General features: G+C 37.0%; 4 protein-coding genes across 7 annotated transcripts; 1 reads left to right on the forward strand and 3 right to left on the reverse strand.

Annotated features, from left to right (window-relative positions):
- Positions 1-109: 109 nt before the first annotated feature.
- LOC17900498 (acyl-CoA thioesterase 2) lies at positions 110-3,938 on the reverse strand. The gene is made up of 17 exons (XM_006307530.2): positions 3,821-3,938; positions 3,653-3,745; positions 3,446-3,513; positions 3,293-3,368; positions 3,134-3,180; positions 2,920-3,045; positions 2,733-2,810; positions 2,493-2,580; positions 2,265-2,377; positions 2,075-2,137; positions 1,946-2,001; positions 1,748-1,852; positions 1,511-1,567; positions 1,126-1,227; positions 943-991; positions 669-737; positions 110-516 (listed from the first exon to the last, which is right to left on the reverse strand). The coding sequence occupies exons 1-17, from the start codon at positions 3,834-3,836 to the stop codon at positions 439-441; spliced, it is 1,284 nt and encodes a 427-aa protein (XP_006307592.1). The 5' UTR covers positions 3,837-3,938; the 3' UTR covers positions 110-438.
- A 2,117-nt stretch (positions 3,939-6,055) lies between these two features.
- Positions 6,056-8,399, forward strand: LOC17899350 (rop guanine nucleotide exchange factor 2). Of its 2 annotated transcripts, none has more exons than XM_023790071.1 (7): positions 6,056-6,640; positions 6,723-6,839; positions 6,946-7,100; positions 7,195-7,269; positions 7,345-7,644; positions 7,720-8,064; positions 8,155-8,399. In XM_023790071.1, exons 1-7 carry the CDS (start codon positions 6,361-6,363, stop codon positions 8,281-8,283), a joined length of 1,401 nt encoding a protein of 466 aa, XP_023645839.1. In that variant the 5' UTR covers positions 6,056-6,360; the 3' UTR covers positions 8,284-8,399. The 2 variants fall into 2 exon arrangements, with proteins under 2 accessions (XP_023645839.1, XP_006304625.1); XM_006304563.2 differs by having other exon boundaries at positions 6,057-6,640; positions 7,342-7,644.
- Positions 8,400-8,864: 465 nt separating this feature from the next.
- Positions 8,865-11,538, reverse strand: LOC17899442. The gene is made up of 4 exons (XM_006307515.2): positions 10,168-11,538; positions 9,938-10,083; positions 9,772-9,799; positions 8,865-9,677 (listed from the first exon to the last, which is right to left on the reverse strand). The coding sequence occupies exons 1-4, from the start codon at positions 10,700-10,702 to the stop codon at positions 9,091-9,093; spliced, it is 1,296 nt and encodes a 431-aa protein (XP_006307577.1). The 5' UTR covers positions 10,703-11,538; the 3' UTR covers positions 8,865-9,090.
- Positions 11,539-11,608: 70 nt separating this feature from the next.
- Positions 11,609-14,947, reverse strand: LOC17898627 (protein PAIR1). Of its 3 annotated transcripts, none has more exons than XM_006307450.2 (14): positions 14,756-14,947; positions 14,374-14,518; positions 14,120-14,273; positions 13,880-14,014; positions 13,457-13,509; positions 13,168-13,362; positions 12,934-12,996; positions 12,813-12,854; positions 12,685-12,741; positions 12,563-12,604; positions 12,414-12,469; positions 12,186-12,333; positions 12,011-12,092; positions 11,609-11,872 (listed from the first exon to the last, which is right to left on the reverse strand). In XM_006307450.2, exons 1-14 carry the CDS (start codon positions 14,818-14,820, stop codon positions 11,772-11,774), a joined length of 1,338 nt encoding a protein of 445 aa, XP_006307512.1. In that variant the 5' UTR covers positions 14,821-14,947; the 3' UTR covers positions 11,609-11,771. The 3 variants fall into 3 exon arrangements, with proteins under 3 accessions (XP_006307512.1, XP_023632607.1, XP_023632606.1); XM_023776839.1 differs by having other exon boundaries at positions 12,940-12,996; positions 14,374-14,521; XM_023776838.1 differs by having other exon boundaries at positions 14,374-14,521.
- Between the last annotated feature and the right edge of the window lie 191 nt (positions 14,948-15,138).

The following is a 15,138-nucleotide window of genomic DNA, read 5'->3' on the forward strand; positions in this document are numbered from 1 at the left end:
TCATGATATTGATAACATTCCAAAACAGAGGGTAATCTCGGCCATTATTCTTCTAGAGTTCATGTTTCCTTCAAATCAGCGAAAAAACCCATTTCATTGTCGAACAAGATTAAACAGAGGCTATTGTACTATATTATACTACTCTTTTAAGGTAATAAAGGCGAGGGATGTTTAAACTAATAAAAATTATGTATAATAGAAAGAAATATCCGACCGACCGGTCCCATAAAGATAGATAGATACCCCGCGGATTAGATATACAAATTATTTTGATACTCAGGCGGCCCATCATGAGAACGCCGGAATCAAACAGTGCGTGAGTGATACATTCCACAGGATTGATTTATTTATTACCAGACGGTTTTTTGTCATCTTTTATTCGCGGCACGTCCTACTCGTAATCATGTATGTATATATTATTACCAGACGGTGGGCCATTCAGAGCTTCGCCGTGACGGAGGGTTTCGGAGGTCTTGCCTCTCTTAATAGGGCCTCTTGCGTTAACGATACAACCAGCTGTTTCACAATTTCAAAACAAAACCAGAGTCAATTCAAAATATTTTTTTGTATCCTATCCAATTTGAGAAAGATGTGCTAACTTTTATCATCTTTAGCGTCCAAATATCTATTTTTTTTCTTTAACAAGGAAGCATAAGAGTAGAGAGTACCTCTCCTTTTCTGTTGAACATTTCACCAGTGACAAAACCACGGGTCTCATGTGCGGTAGGACTGACAATCTGCAAGCAGTATCATCGTTGTGTTGTAAGTGGCTGACCCTCATATACCAAACAGGTTTATAAACAACTCTAAACCAATACTCATTTTGCTCTTAAACAAGTTTAACTCATTCTTTTAAACATGTATATGATTTATATGTTTCTTCTCATTCATTAAAAAAGAGCACCCTAATGTTCACAGAGAAGCAAGGATAGAAAAAACTACCACAAAAAGCAACCAGTCATCAGCTCTTAGAGGTCGGTGAAACCACATCCTGCAAACCAAATGAGCAAAAGTGAGTAGTGATAATTACTTACAACTTTTATTTGGAATAATGTCTCAATGTAAATTAAAAATTAACACAAACATATGAAACTCATATGCCACCAAGAGGAAATAAAAACTTACGCATGGTCCAGGCTGAGTGCAGCGGATCTCAGGCCCTTTCTGCGGTGAGGGTTCAAACCAACACCAGAAAATATTAAATCCGAGGCAAATGCAACGACACATCTGCATAACAACATAGTTTGCCAGATTATTAGTTTGCTAAGAATGATAAATCAAATTTCAGAAAGATCGGCATACCATCAGATTTTGAATGCTATTAAGAAAGTTTGGCCTTTAAGAGTCCCAACCATACTTCAAATCTATCAATTGGGGATACTAAATCTAAAATACCTTCGATTCACTTGTCTCCAATCATTATTGCTTTAAAAGTCGAAAGCATTGTTACCACATGAATCATTTCAAATTTTATATGGCTACCCTGATTTACATTAATGGAGGTACCTACCGGTGCAAAGCTTGGTCATCAGAAAGCTTTCCCTTTGCTCTAAACCAATAGTTCAATCTGCAAGAAGATTTTGTAAGAATATATACAGTATATATATATTTAGAACCACTTAATGGAGGTAAGTGATGAGTTTCATGTGTAATCACATGAGCAATGCAGTTTATCAGTTCTGCTTGCTTTCCTGGTATAATGTACAAGTACATCGATAGGAATGTTTTATTTAAGTGAGTTCTTAACCTCGGAGGAGACTTTGTCTGATTTGTTGAATTGCTGGGCTCACAAAATCGAATCTCTATAGGCCATGGAACAAAGTTTGCAGTGGCAACTTTGTTCCGGTAACTCCTGAAAAGAAAGAAACAATTGGGAGACTGGTCCAACTTGAGCTTCTGAAATAAGTTTTCAACTTTTCATACATTTTAAAACATTATCACTTACCTAGGTAAATGAGGATCAGTTATACGACGTTCACGCAACTCCTCCAGCGATAGAAGCTACAGTAGATAATGGTGAAAAAAGAAACGCTTACAATTTATTGAAAGCCTTAGATCTAGAGAAATGACTTACCGTATCAGGATCTGGCACAGAGGGTATGGTTGACTCCTGATGATCAAATCCTTGTTGCTCTTTCTATCAAATTAATGAAAGAGACGATTTCAAAACCAGTTTTCAGAGTTTTGTGAAAGGTGATCCTCTCTTGGTGGCAAATGGATGTAGATATTCATGTACTAAACTGAAAGGATTTAAAACGGAATACCTGAAATGATGCCAACAAGATGAATACGATATTTCCTTTCTGTACTGCATCTACTCTTCGGGTGGCAAAGTTGTTCCCATCACGTATGCGGTGAACTTGATATATAATGGGGACTGCAAGAGGAACAAACTATGATAATTAGACGAATATAATAGCAAGCTGGGTTTCAATAAGGAAGAAAAGTATCATAGGTGGCTGGTAAGGGCACAATGAAAATTATGTTCATACTATCAATATCTCCAACGAGAAGAAAATAGGAGTGTAAACTGTGGACTATCTTCAGAAAATCAACAGTTTTTGATGCCGCAGCAAGTGCCTGTAAAATGATGGTAAAAAGTGAGTTCGTAGTGGTTATGGTTATCACTGCCTAAAAATGACACATAACATAACAAGCTATATACGCACATGAATACAGATCAGCAAGGTTTATAGAGAAATAATGTAACCTTCCTAGAGAAAATGGCACACCTGTCCGACAAATTGTCCTCCGAAAACCTTTCCAAATTTGGGAGCATCAGGTAGTGTGACCCCCCTGAAGATATTCAACTACAGGAGAATAGGAGGGGATCAACAGCATATCAATTCCCAACAATACTATGAAAGTGACATAGAGCTGTACAAGTGGTGAAAAAGAAGAGCAGTGGGATGTGCGTACTTCTAAAGGGTCCAGTTGCAATATGCGTTCCACTAAAGGGCATTTGTCAACAGCGGTATCCGATTGCCAGATGGAATTTGTCTGAAGGAAATGACAATGATCACGCAGCAACACCAAACATGTAAGCTGCAATGGAAAAGGTACGAAAGGAATATATTCAGCTTAAGGACACAGAAGCGAATAATGAAAAGTCAGATAACTCTGAAGCAGGCACCTGGGACATAGCAACAATGTCTGCTGAATGAACGTTGCCAGAAATACCTGTAGGGAAAAGAAAAAGAGAGAGATGGAAGCTGAATATATGATGACCCAACAAAACCATGAACAGAGATCAAAGTGGAAAAATGAAGTGTTTGTTTAGAATGTCTCTCACCAAGGCCGAAGTAATCATATTGTTTCAAGAGAAATTCGGAACGGTTATCTTCTTCAGCTGGTCCTGAAACCTGAGCCTGCAAGAAAAGTTGGATGGAAATGGGGAAGGAAGGAAGCAAAGACAAAGATACAAATGAAAAGGAGGAAACAAAACCTCTCCTTGAAAAATAAAGTAACATCCATCCCAGGTTTGATCTTCACGAACCACATAATCCCCTTTACCTGCAAATAAATACTTAATACCCTTGAGCTTGAAATCGTTTCTATAGAATAGAGAGCGAGATTAAAACCGTGGAAGCGGATAAAAGCAGATACCAAAGACTAAAGAGCGAGAAGAAATTGAGAGAGAGAGATGACGGACCGTAACGTTTCAAGACAACAACTTGAGCGATTTTCTTGAGAGAAGAACTGGGCAATTTCTGGAGTAAAGGGACGTTTCCAAGGAACTCGACAACTGCCAGAAAAGACATGGATTAGGGCCTTGGATCGGGGAGGTCACGCCTCAGATTTCAATATACAAATCTCTTACCTGATTCGGTGTTCATGGCGGATTCGGGTAGTCCGAAGAAGACGAAGAAGAAGAAGATTGGTGGATTCGATTCGTCCACCGCCACACCTGAGAAAACTAGTCATTTATCAGCTGCCCTCCGGTTTATGGAACACTACGTGGACTCGCTTCGATTTTGATTTTCGTCACGTGATACAATATATTATTTTTAAAAATAAAAAATGTAGTGCATACAGGGATGATTAATAATTTAATAGAATGGTTTTTTTTTGTCACTTAAATATAAACAAAATACTACTACTAGTACTAGACTACTAGCGCAGATAATATAATAGTATACCAGTAGAGTAGTAATACAGTATGATATGTATTTTCATTGAAAATCAATGCTTTCTCTTTTACCCTTTATTTTATTGTTTAAATACAACTGTATAACTGATTGCTCGGAGATGAATGTCAGAAACCCGAAGCTCGTTAAACTAAAAGATGGGAACCTTCACATTTTTTTGTCTGAATCTGATGAAGGCTTGCAATACAAGAAAACGTTATCTTATCTGCTGTTCTAAGATTTGCTACAAATAGACCAAATATGAAGGATCTGGCTTCATCTGGTTTTTGGCTCTAGTTTCTTGCGTTGGAAGTCCTCATCAGTTACTTCAGGACCGAATTATCATCAGAAGCAGAGTAATGTGTTGTGGAAGATATTTGCACGATGTCCCTCTGATGCACTCTTCAGATGAGAAGAAAATGTTTCAGGCAGAAACAACTGGTCTGAATCAGTGTGTTTCCATGGAGTACGATGATGATGATCCTTCACATGATAAAACCAAAGAGAACGACAAGTTAAATGTTCTTAAATCTATGGTTCCCACGGTTAATGAGGTCAGTAAGCCTTATAAATATTTTATCGAACAATGAGATCCCCAGATCACCGGACATAAAACTCTGTTTCTGAACGCAGGTAGACAAAGAGTCAGTCAGTCTTGAACAAAACGATCAAGTACTTGCATGAACTCGAAGCAAGAGTTGAAGAGTTAGAATCTCAACATGGATGTGTTTCTCGATTGCGTCTCACAATCACGATGGAGTGTTCGTATTGAATCTTAAAGCGAAGGTAAATTAGGTAATAAAATACGAAAACGAATCTTCTCCGTAGGTTTTGTGCTTTCTTGAATAACACGGTGCCTTTGGGTTAATAGTTTCGTGGTCGTGGCCCGTGGGGATGCGGTTACCTCAGTTGGAATGATCAAACGAGAGCTGAAGAGACTAGTACGCGAAAGCTAATTCAGAAACATCGACTTTTTGGTCAAGAAAACCTAGTATTTTTTTTATATACCACAATAATTGGTAAACTCTGTAACATAATTTTATTATTTATCATTATTAGAATTACAACACATGCTTTTGGATATCTATATAGCTTCCAGTTAATGGTACGCACGTCTGTATCATGAACCATGCAAAATACATAACATATCCTTCTCCATTGCATTTGATCTGATCATGCATATGCTGTATAGAGTATATAAAAATCTGATGTATTTAGATTTGTCAATAAAATGGAAATAAAATAATTAGATGAGTTAAATCGTGAAAGCTACATGGGTCCAAAAGCTGACCATGTGAATATGTGATAATTCCATAATACTCTTAATTTATTTATGAACCGTTGACACACAAAAAAAAGAGTTTAAAATATATTCTATATACGGTGTTCCTAATTTATTTAGAGACGTTTGGTCAAAGTCAACAAGTGAAAAAACGTATACAGCTCCATAGAACCAAAATAAAAAAATCAAAGAAAAATCTGATATATTTTCGCACATTTGAAATTAATTACGATCTTTATAAAATATGTACTAATTATTGTTGGTTATGGTATAAATAATTTAACTTAATTTTAATTTGTTAAGCGAATACCCAAGTAAAATAAACGTTATATTGCGTAGAAAAAAATAACTTCGTAGCTCCAGAGAGAGAGGTTTTATAAACGTTATAAAAAAATATTCAAATTTTAAAGATCAAATCTGCAGAAGATTTAAAGGTAAATTAAATAAAGACCGTTGCTTTTTCTTGTTTTCTTCTTCTTCTTCTTAAGTTACAATTTATTTATTTTATTTTTTAAAGAAAATTCATATACTTTCATCGATAAATATTGTTGTCATATATTAATCTGTTTGTTTTTTGTTTCTCTTTTTGCTTTTTGATTTTTGATTTAGGCACGCCTAACCTTAACGGTCTCTCAGCTTTTTTTTGTTTCTTGTTGTTGTGTGTGTAATAAAACATTTGTTTGCTAGTTTGTTCTTACTTTACTAGCTGGTCCAAGAATCGGAAAATTATTCGCTGTTCAAATTTTCAGATTTGAGTAGATTCATATTCTTATGCTTTTTACCTTTTTTTTTTATTTTTTTTTATTCTTCTGATGAATTTTAACGCATGTCCAAAGCTTCTTCTTCCTTTACATTATTTTTTTCTCACTGTTTTTATTTTCTTTCTTTCTCTGAAACTAAGAGAGACCAACAAAAGCAGAGGAATTTTCAAAAAACAAATCTTTGATAGACATGGAGAATTTTTTAAGTCCTGAAGAAAACGACGATGTAGGAGGATCCATCGACCCGAATGATCAGTCAGCATCTGAAACTCCGGTTTACTCGACGATGAGCACAGATCCCTTTTCTGACCAAATCGATGACACCAGTAGCGTCTGTAGTGAGGCTTCTCCTAGTGATTGGCCTGTCTTAACCGAATCCAATTCTTCCGTGAGCTCTATTTTTATAACTGCCTTTAAAACGAAAAAGACTCACAACGAACCTGAGGAGAATCTTGCTGTCCAAGAACCAGGTTTTGTGTGTTTCCCTCTATCTCTATCTCTGCCTGTGTGTCAGAGTCTTGGAAGTTGAAGCTGTTCTCCATATTTGTGCAGAGTTGGAGACGATGAAGGAAAGATTCTCGAAGCTTCTGCTTGGGGAAGATATGTCTGGAAGCGGCAAAGGCGTTTGCACCGCAGTTACAATCTCAAACGCTATAACCAATCTTTATGGTAACTAAAACTCTAAGCCGCCTCACCGTACTTTGTGACTCTCAAACCTAAGCCGTCTAGATGAGAGAAACTGTAATTAATCATCTTTGTGATTTCGAGATTGCAGCTACTGTTTTTGGACAGAATCTAAGGTTAGAGCCATTGGAGATTGAGAAGAAGACAATGTGGAAGAGAGAAATGAATTGCCTTCTCTCTGTATGTGACTATATTTTCGAGTTTATCCCAAAGTCACAGAATCTAAGCAATGGAGCCACTGTTGAGGTAAACAAGATTTGCTTACAATCACTTTTGCTTAAGACCTGAAATAAACAATCAAGTTGAAAAAATGTTCTTGCGCTTTTTGTTTGTTTGTAAGGTAATGGAGAGTAGAGCAAGAGCAGATATCTACATCAATCTGCCTGCGCTCAGGAAACTAGATTCCATGCTTATGGTAATTGCTCTAGAAAATGAAGATATTGATACGTATTCCTCGTAAAGCTCATACTCCTTGTTTTTTTTGTAGGAGGCGTTGGATAGTTTCCAAAAGACAGAGTTTTGGTATGCAGAAGAAGGAAGCATGTCAATGAAGTCATCAACACGTTCTGCAACTGGATCATTCAGGAAAGTGATTGTACAAAGGAAAGAAGAGAAATGGTGGTTACCAATTCCTCTGGTTCCATCAGAAGGTTTATCAGAGAAAGCAAGGAAACAACTTAAGAGCAAGAGAGACAGTACTAATCAAATCCATAAAGCTGCTATGGCCATCAATAGCAGCATCCTCGGTGAAATGGATATACCAGATTCTTACATGGCAAATCTTCCAAAGGTGTAAACAAACAAATGGTCATTTTCAGTTCGGTTTCCTTCATTTGGGATCTTCTGCTGATCTTTGCATTTGCAGAGCGGAAAAGCGAGCACAGGAGATTCACTCTATCGACACATGACGAGTTCAGGGAGGTTTTCACCAGAAAAGCTACTAGATGGTCTCAAGATCGTATCAGAACATGAAGCCCTTCAGTTGGCAGACAGAGTAGAAGCTTCAATGTACACATGGAGACGCAAAGCTTGTCTCAACAATTCCAAGTCTTCATGGAATATGGTGAAAGCTTTAATGTCAAATACAGAGAGATCAGACAAGAACTATGTTTTGGGTGAGAGAGCAGAGTCTTTGATTTTCTGTCTGAAACAACGGTACCCAGAGCTGTCTCAGACATCATTGGATATATGCAAGATTCATTACAACATGGTAAGAATGTACAAACAGTGGCTTGAATCATGGTTTTATGTGGTTAGAACAATTTCTGGGATTTTGATATTTATCTTTTGTGATTTGCAGGATGTTGGGAAAGCTGTGTTAGAGAGTTATTCGAGAGTGCTTGAAGGTTTAGCTTTTAACATAGTTGCTTGGATTGATGATGTTCTTTATGTAGACAAAACCCTAGGAGGAGAAGAAGAAGAAGCATAACTACTTTTATAATTTCTTCTGTCTCCCTTGTAAATTAGGTAAAATCGAAAGAAAATTCTATCCCATGCTTTGTTCTTTCACATGTAAGAAGAAGAACCAAGATTAGATTGAACGAACATGCATACTCCAAAAGCTCGATCCAAGCATAAATATAATTAATAGGATTGGTCGCACAAGGCCCATTCACATAAAATGCTGGCCCATCAAGACGAAACCCATTCTCAACACTATCTAGCCCCCCAGGGAAGATCAGGAATTTCTTTCGAAGCCCTAGCAAGCTTGCTTATCTCCCAAGTAAATATCTAGCTCCTGATCTCACTGTCTCTTTCGGAAACGATTACGGCCGTGTTCCAATCTCTCCATCTCTTTGAATAGTGCTCTCTCTGATGATGTCTGATTTCCGTACTGTCTTTCCTAGTTTTGATGATAATTTCTCGATTTCCTTCGTTAGGTTTTTAGAATAGTCGTCTAGAACGATGGCTGTAACATCTGTCTTTTGGGACATCAAGAAGTGTCCGGTTCCCGATGGCTTTAATCAAAGGATTGATATCATTCAAGTTCCGGGAATAATAGCAGTCCCGTCATAACAACATTTATGCGGGCTTATAATAGCTCTTTCTACAATAGTAATTCTCAAAAACTGATTACATTGGAACATAGATCAAACATTAACATTCATGCAATAGTAGTAGGCTGGGATGCAGCACATACTTCCAACATGAGTGTTTGGTTTCGAATTTTGCCAACATACCCATTCTGTTCCCAAAATTTCTGTCTAGTACTTTATTTAAAGAATCTTGAATACTACTAGTTTCTACATATCTCTTTTATGCAATAACCATTTTTGATCATCCCCTCTTCCCAAGTCTCACTCATGACTTCTTCCACTAGTTCATCTAGAATCAATTCGCTAGTCTCAAAGCCAATGCACTCGAGGTCACATCTAGTGTCTAACCAGCTCCTGGGTGTAGCCATCTCTTCTCTAACTATTTGGTCCAACGGTCTAGGGATTTGCATTGGCAAGAGATGATGATAAACCTTTTCTTGAACCTCGCTAACAATGCTTTCAATGCTAAATGCCAAGACTTGGCTTCTGGGTTTTACAAAGGAAACCCATTGAGGATACCTGCAGAAATCGAAGAGAACTTCATTGATGCCGTCAAAGAGGAGCTCGTGGTCTGAACAAAGCTTATTTGGATAGAATGGTATGTTGCTGATCAATGCTGGATAAAGAAGCTGGTCAGAGGATTCCGTTTTCAGATACAGCTCTTCCCAGTTCGAGTCTATTGCATCCAACACCGCTTTTATGTACTTAAACACAGATTCTTTGTCATCCATCCCACCGGTATCTTCTTGCAATTGGCTACACTGAGGTTTTTGTATCTTTGCTTCACCTGAGAGTATTGTCAAAGATGAGTCAATGCCTGTTCATAAATTGAAGAGTTCTAAAATCTAAGCCCCTGTAAGCATTGGATCTTCTTTCCATACCTCTTGCTGGATTTTCAATGAATAGCGGCTGATATGGTGAGGCCACAGAGAAACATGAGACAGTGTCAGTTAGAAAGAACGAAAGCAACCAAATAAGTTAATAGTAGTTCTTCTCTGTTTTGTTTTTGCATAACCAAAATTTGCATAGAGTCAAAAATGAACTTGCCTCTTCCAAGATTCCACCCTCATTCTCTCCACCATGAGCTTCAACTTTTGATATCTCAGCAGCAATCTGATTGCTTTTGGATATGAAAGGGCTAATAGCTTCGAGTGGTGAAGCAGAATCTATCTCTTTGATAGTTAAGAAATCATCTACAGCAGAGTCGCAAAGAATCCTTGGATAAATAATAATAATGTTATTGTGTATTTCTCAGAATGGGATATAATAGAAACTACCTGCAACTGTTTCAGAGTTCATGAAATCATCTGAAGAAGATCTCGAAAGCACGGTTGAATTCTGGTCCCATATTCTTCCCGGGCTGCAGAAAGGAGACGAATACTCGGGAAGCCATACGGTCGTCCTTTGATTTCTTAACATCTCAGAGAGATGTTTCTCGCTGTCGTAGTGTTCTCGATGAGATCTCTTCCGAGATATTGAAGTCATGCGCTCGAGAAAGAAATGATCTTTAGTTGACAAACTCTTCTGAAAGCTTTTCTTCTTCTCCAACAATCTATGGGCGTGCTGCAGTTTCTCTTTTCTGATTGCATGTTTCAGCTTCCTCATGATCTCAGAAAGAGAAAAATGCAGATTCTTGGCTTTGTGTCTTCTCACCAAACGAGAATCTTCAGATATGTGATGTTCACTATCACCATCTTCTTGTGATGGTATCTTCTTCTTCCTTCTGAAAATCCCAGATATCCAGCCTGACTGATGACCTCTCTCTGCTCTATTTGAGCAAAGCTTTTCTTCGACTTGACTTTCCATTGACATCTCAGATATTGGCACTGAGGAACCAATTCCGATATGCAATACTCATATGATTTATAAAGCTCTACAATCTCAGATCTTTTGAAAACAAAACAACTCAATATTTAAAACCCAAAAGCTTCGAGACTTTACTAAGAAACAGAGTATATTATTCAGCAAGAAATTGATTGATCATTGTATCATCGTTTTTGTTTATAGAACAAATCTAAATACAAAATCTACTGTTATTTAATATTTGCTTTTACCTATCTAATATTCTACCAAAAAACGTATTATTGATTTTTGTTTTAATCAAATTTGGTTGAAAGTGTTTATAATTTAGCATCAGTTATCTTGAGTAATCTTTTCTAAACTCCAATATATATATAATCTGTTCAATAACCATATAATTTTGTTTCAAGAGAACTAAGGCTTTTTGGTAGTTAATTGAGCTACTATGGTATGACTTGATTTTTATTATTTTTTTGTATTATTGTGAAAAAAAACTTGGAAAGAATCTAGTTTAGATTAGATAATGATGAACTTCTGATTATGGCCTATTTTGAATATATATATTTTTTGGGTTTTAATTTAAAAAACACCATATTTTGGCTATCTTAACTTTTTGTTGGATATTTTTTTCTTAATTACAAATTGATGAACCTGTCATACCTTTCTGGTCCAATTTATATTAACATTTTGACAACTCATGAGAGAAAGTCTTTTATACATAGAAATAATAATAATAACTATAGAGAACAAATTAGTTGTGAAATATGACCCAATTATCTGTTTGCATGTCATTTTTTCCCCCATCTCATAACTTATAAGAGTAAATTTTAAGAAATATATCATTCACTAAATTTTTAAGAAATATATCATTCACTAAATTTTTAAGAAATATAGAACTCACTAAATTTTACAAAATAATAACATACTGAGATAGATTATGCCATAATGAAAATTCAATAACATATTAGAGTCACAACTGTGAAAATCTATCCAATTAAAATCACCTTAAACATGCTTTAGCTTTCAGGTATAGAAATGTAAAAAAGAGAAGCGTAGCTCTTACTCCTAACTTACCTCGATTTCAGTTAATAATTATGGGGTTACCGAACTTTCTCTTTGTCCTCCTCGCTGTCCTCAGAATTCTTTCAGTTTCCTTCTCTGCGTCCCATTCGAAGTTCGCTCCTGAAGTAATCGTACATAGTTCCAAAAATACAGCTTTGTAATTTAACATATGAACATCTTCTTACTTTATTCTACCACATGATAGAATTTTGAGTTCTCCATTGGTTCGAGAAGAATCATGTTTAAAATTTTTCATACCTTTGGTGTTCCCGTCAATCAAGCACGAAAAGCCCCCATCGATATCTTCATCTGAATCTATGATAACACTGCAATGTTCAAACTGCATGAAATAAATTGCACATTGCTTAGATTTTGAGGAAGTTCAAACGCTTGTTCTATGATAGCTGACCAATGGAAAAAATCCAAAGAATACCTGTGTTCCAGTGCCTTCTGACTTTACTGACTTTCCTGCTGCTCTTTTCTTGAAAATTCTCTGTTTTGGTTTCACCGTCTTCCAAGATCCCACTTGTATCTCAGGGGATAAATATGTTTTCACAGCTCTGGCTGGTGCGTTAGATGGACTGTGAATGCAAGATACGCATTTCTATAACTATTTTTTGGTATAAAATAGGGTACAAGTAGCATAGCTTGTTTGACATACTTTCTGGGAAGCTGTGGTTGTTTTGTTTTCAGTGCAGTATTACAATAGGGATTGCTCTGCAATTTTTTTCATGTGTTAGTGACAGCTGAGCAGGTAAACAAAATGGAATTCTGAAGAGTGCAATTGTTCACTGCAATAGAGTTTGTTACCTTGGTTGCTGGGACGCATTGCTTTGGCAAGTTTTCCTTAACCTGTTGTTTTAACAAAGCCATATTAATTGCTGAAATTTTCAGCTTAAATAGCAAAGACATGGAAAGCAAAAGAGTCTCACTTGTGGTGCTGTTGGAACCTGAACTCTTGGCTCAGGCATCTTTAAGCTCGCCAAAACCTATAAGAGATTTGGTGGTGGGAATCAAAGCATACATGTGTTTTAATAAAAGGTCGAGAAGTTAGAGTTACCTTGGCTGCTGGACTGCACTGCTCAGGCAGGTTTTCCTTAGTCTGACATTTAACAAAGGCTACATTAATGGCTGGAATTTATAGCTTAGAGAGAAAAGACATGGAAAGCATGAGAAAAGACCTGCACTTGTGGTGCTGTTGGAACCTGAACCCTTGGCTCAGACATCTTCAAACTAGTCAAGACCTATAAAAAGTGTTGGTAGTGAGAATTAAAGCATTAGATATACACAAGTCTAAAGATTTATGAAAATCCGATATGACACACAGGCTCTGCTAATATTGATAAAAATGCATACAAATGTTCTTTAAAACACTGATATTGTTAATGACAAAAAAAAAACACTGATATTGTTACCTGAATCTCTCTGGTAAACGTGTGACAGATTTCCCTTTGTATTCTCTGCAGAGCAGATTCTACTTGCTCTGGGATAGCTGTTAGCATCAGAAAGATTTTCTGTAGCTTTTCCTGATTGGGATCTTTGCTGAATTCCTCCAAAATAGATTTAACACCTCCATCAAGACTAGCTTTAGCATCTGCTTGTTCCTTCATCTGCTTGCCAATTAATTATGTATTTTAATAAGTTAAATCCATTTGCACAAGGTCGATAAAGAAACAAGTAAAAACTGCAAATATTGGCTTTTACCAGCTGCTGTAGTGAAGTGTCTTGAAGAATCAACTTTTGCTGTATGCGTTCAGCTGCAGTAAACAGAAGAAACTATAAAGACCTCCATATTGAGTATTGAGAAATTAAGAGTCATTCTTCAAATCAATGGTTAAGTGAAATGGTCTTCAACAAACTGATAAATCTATTGGAGCAAACAATGTCAATCTGTGAATTGCTCCAGTCAGTATCACGTTCCTAAAGAAGTAAAATCAGCTTTGAACGGCTCTACTAACACATCCTGTTTGGCTAAGCAAATGAGATTCCTAGGAAATACACTTTCCTAGACCCGCTGGTCCGCTGCTAGCCTATGTGGTTGCTTCATACTTTGAGAACAGAGCGAATTTGGCATATTCAAATATGTGTGTCTGGTGTAGTTAAAAATGAGACAATCATAGAACTCACTTTCAAGAAATACTTCTTTAGTTCCTCTGTTGGCTTGCATGATGTCGCTCTGAATTGAATCTAACATCATTCCAAACCTGCTCAAAGAAGTTTCCATCATCCCAAACCGTTGCTCAAGTTCATCACTGATCTGACCTACAAAGTGACAAAAGAAGAGAAGTTGAAGCAAAATAAGAGCCAAGCCACCAGTGAACATACTAAACCCAGGCTAATTAGTGAATTCAGAAAGAGCAAGCTCACATTTAGATTCCCCAACTGAAGCAGAACTCCACCTTCTCGTAAGACCGCTGGAAGATCTAGATGCAACCAACTGAGTCTCATCTCGTTTATGATTGATTGGGGGTAAACAGCTAACCTTCTTCAAAGAATAATCTCGTTCCTGAGAACTAAATCTCTGGGCAGAAGGGAAAGCAGCACAAGTGTCAACATTAACTTCTTCTTCTTCAGAAGAAGATAACTCTCAAGTCCCATGAAGTTTGGAATGAGTAGCTAACCTGATCGTTGATGAGGAGGTCTTCGACAGAACTCTGAGTCATCTGAGAAAAACCACAACCACGCTGAGACGAAGGTCCCTGAGAGAAGGACTGCTGCGACGGCTGTGATCGAAGCTGCTGAGATGCTTGTGGTTCAGCTGATCTCCTACTAAATAGATGATACAAAAATTCGAAAGAGAAAACATAATCAGTAGCCAAAACATATAATATACCGATCACTGAACCTCGTCGCCAACCGCAAATCAGATCCGATACAACAAAAGCGGAAAACCCCAACATTAAAAGAAAAAAACCCTAAAACATGAAAATCGCTCAAATCAAGTTCGCTCGCTAATGTGAAATTATTCGCGTGAAAGAGAGAGAGAGAGAAGCGAAATCGAACCTTAAATTAGGAGGAAACACAGATATAGATTTCAGATCGCAGGCTTTGTTGATGTTCATCTTCATCGTAGGATCTCACCCAGCAGACGAGGACGCAGCTCTTCTTCAAATTCACGATAGTGTGTGATCAATCGATAACGAACTTTAGGCTAGAGAGAAAGAAGAGAGTGAGAGAACCCAATTTTGAATTTTAAAAAAGATCGATAAAGAAAGAGAGAGAGAGAGATTGTTATTTTTTAACTTTTCTTGGTGAACTGAGAATAAACGGCTAACGTTAGGCATGAATGCATGTGGCGGTAAAAGAGACGAATTTAGAGATGATGAAGCCCATGGACTGTGTGTATAAACAGCCCATATCAAAGACTTGTATAAAACAAACAAACG

The sequence above is a fragment of the Capsella rubella genome, unplaced genomic scaffold (assembly GCF_000375325.1).
Source record: "Capsella rubella cultivar Monte Gargano unplaced genomic scaffold, Caprub1_0 scaffold_1, whole genome shotgun sequence".
Classification (NCBI taxonomy): Eukaryota; Viridiplantae; Streptophyta; class Magnoliopsida; order Brassicales; family Brassicaceae; genus Capsella; species Capsella rubella.

Excerpts from the sequence above, each read along its gene's own strand:
- LOC17900498 (XM_006307530.2), bottom strand. Across the intron at positions 3,046-3,133 it reads ACATTGTTGCTATGTCCCAG|CTTACATGTTTGGTGTTGCT; the intron begins GTGCCTGCTTCA and ends TTTCCATTGCAG. Across the intron at positions 992-1,125 it reads GCACTCAGCCTGGACCATGC|GATGTGGTTTCACCGACCTC; the intron begins GTAAGTTTTTAT and ends TTTGGTTTGCAG.
- LOC17899350 (XM_006304563.2), top strand. The coding sequence starts at position 6,361 with ATGGAGAATTTTTTAAGTCCTGAAGAAAACGACGATGTAGGAGGATCC. Across the intron at positions 6,641-6,722 it reads TCTTGCTGTCCAAGAACCAG|AGTTGGAGACGATGAAGGAA; the intron begins GTTTTGTGTGTT and ends ATATTTGTGCAG. Across the intron at positions 6,840-6,945 it reads CGCTATAACCAATCTTTATG|CTACTGTTTTTGGACAGAAT; the intron begins GTAACTAAAACT and ends TCGAGATTGCAG.
- LOC17899442 (XM_006307515.2), bottom strand. The coding sequence starts at position 10,702 with ATGTCAATGGAAAGTCAAGTCGAAGAAAAGCTTTGCTCAAATAGAGCA. Across the intron at positions 10,084-10,167 it reads GAACTCTGAAACAGTTGCAG|ATGATTTCTTAACTATCAAA; the intron begins GTAGTTTCTATT and ends ACTCTGCTGTAG. Across the intron at positions 9,678-9,771 it reads CATTGAAAATCCAGCAAGAG|GTGAAGCAAAGATACAAAAA; the intron begins GTATGGAAAGAA and ends CAATACTCTCAG.
- LOC17898627 (XM_023776838.1), bottom strand. The coding sequence starts at position 14,820 with ATGAAGATGAACATCAACAAAGCCTGCGATCTGAAATCTATATCTGTG. Across the intron at positions 14,015-14,119 it reads TTCAGTTGGGGAATCTAAAT|GTCAGATCAGTGATGAACTT; the intron begins GTGAGCTTGCTC and ends GTCACTTTGTAG. Across the intron at positions 12,605-12,684 it reads AGGTTCCAACAGCACCACAA|GTTAAGGAAAACTTGCCAAA; the intron begins GTGAGACTCTTT and ends TTAAAACAACAG.